The sequence below is a fragment of the Aulonocara sp. 'chitande type north' Nkhata Bay genome, linkage group LG7 (genome assembly GCF_057382095.1).
Source record: "Aulonocara sp. 'chitande type north' Nkhata Bay isolate Kocher_YH1m ecotype deep benthic linkage group LG7, A_spYH_male_GT1.1, whole genome shotgun sequence".
Classification (NCBI taxonomy): Eukaryota; Metazoa; Chordata; class Actinopteri; order Cichliformes; family Cichlidae; genus Aulonocara; species Aulonocara sp. 'chitande type north' Nkhata Bay.
In genome coordinates this window covers 12,118,084-12,121,848 of record NC_141350.1, presented here as the reverse complement: position 1 = coordinate 12,121,848, position 3,765 = coordinate 12,118,084, and the positions used below count along the sequence as shown (strand labels likewise).

Below are 3,765 nucleotides of genomic sequence, written 5' to 3'. Positions count from 1 at the left end.
GAATAACTGCAACAATCCAGGTCTCAAACAATCATAACACGAAGTGTGATGTGCTGTTAAGTTGTGAGACAGTTTTGAGACATGGGTGTGAATGTTTTAGCCGAGTATCCACCAGAATAGACTTTGCTGATCTCAAGTACACACAGGATCCTCACTCATTTTGGGGTGAGCAGGAATCAATAACTGTAAAACAAACAAGCGCAATAGAAAATCTTTCTGCACATGGTTTATTTAAAATTCTTATAACTTCATACAAACAGTATATTTCAGGGACTGACTTACAGTCAAACAACCATACATAAAGATATAAAACACTTTGACAAAAAACCACTTTATTCAGTTGTTCGTTTACAGTGTTTAGACTTGAATAAATAGAAATATTACGCGTCACTTCCAAGAATTAATTAACGGATTTAGCACTTTTCAGCCACTTTTTTCGGGAGAAGAAACTTTCACTCTAATCATGAGAAATGATCTTTGGCATATACATAATAAGTAAAGGCACATTTAGTTTGTGCATAGAATTTCTTTGGATCTGAAGCCACATCTGAAAAAATCTTGTAAAACACACATACACTGCAAACACAATTCATACATCGCTGCACACTTTTGGATTTTAAATGGCAAGAGGCTGGATGAAGAATGACACTATGTTAACTTAAGTGCAGTTAAAGTGCAGAAAGCATCTGTAACCTCTGTGAAATTGTTTTGTGCCCATGTTCTCTGAAGCATAACAGCTTTTACCTTTTTATAGAGTTTTTTTTTAACACACATGCGACACGCGGTAATGTTTCACTGACAGATATCCACCTGATGGAGTCTCCTCTTCTTTTGTCACATTTCCACTAAAACGACTCAGTCCGTCTCCTGGCAAACACTGCAGACATGCTTTTCACTATGCCCTTCAACCTTAGAGGCTTCTTCGTGGTTAGCTTGGCATCCTTCAATCTGTCCACCAGGCCGTGAAAGACCATGAGGACACTGTGGTAGTTCTCGGCAGCTGACACCTCATAGAACTGGCAGTCTGTGTTGAGAGCCAGCAGCCGGCCCTCTTCGCTCGTCACTGTCCGTCTGTGGTGCAGGTCCCTTTTGTTACCCACAATCACTATGGGTACTTTGTCTGCACTCAGGCAGTCCTTGGTGGATTTGATAGTCTGAATGAGCCTGCTAACTGTGTTGAAACTGGCCCTGTCGCAGATGCTGTAGACCAGAACAAAGCCATCGGCCCATCGCACCTTCTTCTCAAAGAGTGACGAGTCTGCAGAGAAATCCTGCAAAACCACACACTGAAGTTCATATTAAGCAACAGTTGGAGGCAGAAAGCAACAAAGTACATTTGTCCTAGCATTTTATATTTTTGTACAAAAACAAGACAGTCAGTCATTTTAAATTTTTATTTTGTGATACTCCATTTCTAGGACTTACAGACACGAGCTTATAGATATTTAGTTTTTTATTTATTGCTATCATGACCAGCTCACACATTCAAAATGTTCTTCGAACTTTAAGATAATTTTAAAAATAATATTAGAATAAAAGGAACAGCCTACTTTTACTTTTAATATATTTACCTTATACCAGCACTAATACCTTTGCTTTTACTTAGACTGGGATTTCTTTTAAATTTTTAAACACTATATATCAAGAAACGGGAGTTTTTAAATAGAAAAATTAGAATTAGTAACAACATATTGAAGTTCTTACCTGAGAATAATGTGAATCCCAAATATTGAGAGTGACCGCCCTCCCATCTACTATGAAGCTGTGGCTGTAGATTGATTCTGCAAGACACAAAAGATAGTTTAGGAGATGTTTAAGGCATCAATGCATCAAAGTTAGCAATAAATAAATAAAATAAAGAGTGGGCACTTACCAATATCTCCATACTCTCCAATGAATCTCCGAGTTAACAGGCGGACAGTCAGCGCTAAAAAGACACAAACTTTAGTTCACTGTGTGGAAAAGAGACGTAAGTGTAACCTCTCATCTCCACTGAAAATGTGTTTGTTTGTTTTTTACCTGATTTCCCAACGCTCTCCATCCCCATAACAACAATGTTGGCATCCATATTCAATGAAACAGCTGTATTGTGCCTCTCTGAGGAGGCTGCTGCTGTGCCACTGCTGCCGTCTGACAGCAGTTATTATACGGCAGACAGGTGGGCGGGGTAAACAAACCCCAACCACTTCTCCCTCACGTGGTTCCTCGCTTGCGTCTCTCCTGTGGAGTGCGCTGAAGCAGAGGGAGTAAAGTCCAAAATGGTTCTGTCATTACGTCAGATAACCTCATTTCCACTGTATGCCACATGAGCTTAATTCTATTATATCATCTGAGAGGAAACTAAGCTTTAAACAGGCAAATACAGCTTTTCCTAAATAATCTACACAACTGCTGCAGTTTTAAAAGCTATGAAGGATAGAAAAAATAATTCTGTAATCTATTAATTAGTAAAGTTTTAATGCTGGATTTTTGTTTATGATTGAAGATTGATGTGGACAACACTCTAATACTCTAAAATATAGATCACAATAATTATTTTAACCTCAGAAAGGGTTTACTTGAGTTCATTGAGCTACAACTAATGCATCGTAATGAAGTATAATAAATCCTGAGAACCTGAGAAACTAAACAACGTGGTATAAGCAGGATCTGTTGCGTGTCCACTCTTTAAGAAGAAGAAGAAGAACATCTTTGTTTTTGGGGGGATATTTAAAACAGCCACAAGGTGGAACAAGAGTTCATGTTTTCTTCTGCTGCACACAATTTTGCTTCCTGAAACCAGAAAAAACAGAGCGGATGCTGCTGCTGATCACCGATTGGTTGACCAGAAAAAGACTCTCAGATAATTGGCTGTTTGCACAGACACGCTGTAACGCATGCCTTCTTGTGTGTGTGAGGTGGGATGTGTACTTGTATAGCTGCGTTTGTGAGGACCAGCCTGAGTTTTAAATCTTGGGAGTGAGTACATATATGAGGTCACTGCACTTTGAAGTGTTGATCAGGGGGTTAATAGTTGGTCTTAGAGCTTAAGGTTAGATTTAGATTTAAGTTTGTAGTGATAGCTAAGAAAGACACATATGTGTATTTGTGTGTGTCCTTGTATTACTATTATTTTGGGAACGTGCATCTGCAACTTTACCTCCTTATGGGGACAAACTACAAGTTCCCACAAGGTATGACCTAAGTCTGAAAGGAATTTCAGACTTTGGTTAATGAGTTACTTCTGGTCAAAGTTACAGTGAGATGAGCAGCAGTTAGGTTAAGTCAACAAAAAATAAGATACAATATATTGTCCTCTCAAGTGTTGGAAACACATCTGTGTGTGTTTGATTCGATGTTATCAGCTTTAGTTTCCCCCCTCTGCATGCCGCAATTTCCTGCTTTAATCTGATTTCTCCTCTAACCTGGTTTTTTTGTAGCTTAGTCATAGAGGGAAAAGTTACTCTAAATCACACAGGACCAAATCATTCTTAGTTCATTAGTCTAAAATGTTTTGTGTCAACTGCTTGTTGTTGTTGTTGGGGGGGGGGGGGGGGGGGGGTAAGTTGTCCAAACATTATTGCAGTACATGACTGTCTTTTTCTTAACTTTTATCAATGACTTTAACCCGACCGAAGCTCCAAAAACTCAAGTATTAAAATATTTGTATGCTAACCATGTACCTGTAATACTATAGTATTTATGTGATTTCATAGCTGGTATTTATAGTAGTCCTCACTAACCTTTGTTTACTGGTGCGATGAGTGTGAATTAACTGCGATTATA

The 3,765-nt window shown here is 38.6% G+C and overlaps 1 protein-coding gene across 1 annotated transcript; it reads right to left on the bottom strand.

Moving 5' to 3' along the window:
* Window positions 1-225: 225 nt before the first annotated feature.
* Window positions 226-2,246, bottom strand: LOC147324653 (ras-related and estrogen-regulated growth inhibitor-like protein A). Its single transcript, XM_086302366.1, has 4 exons — window positions 2,020-2,246; window positions 1,874-1,927; window positions 1,705-1,781; window positions 226-1,271 (listed from the first exon to the last, which is right to left on the bottom strand). The coding sequence occupies exons 1-4, from the start codon at window positions 2,066-2,068 to the stop codon at window positions 846-848; spliced, it is 606 nt and encodes a 201-aa protein (XP_086158492.1). The 5' UTR covers window positions 2,069-2,246; the 3' UTR covers window positions 226-845.
* Between the last annotated feature and the right edge of the window lie 1,519 nt (window positions 2,247-3,765).

Coding starts and splice junctions, on each gene's coding strand:
- LOC147324653 (XM_086302366.1), bottom strand. CDS start 2,068: ATGGATGCCAACATTGTTGTTATGGGGATGGAGAGCGTTGGGAAATCA. Junction 1,928..2,019: donor GGAGAGCGTTGGGAAATCAG/GTAAAAAACAAA, acceptor GTGTCTTTTTAG/CGCTGACTGTCCGCCTGTTA. Junction 1,782..1,873: donor TGGAGAGTATGGAGATATTG/GTAAGTGCCCAC, acceptor TGTGTCTTGCAG/AATCAATCTACAGCCACAGC.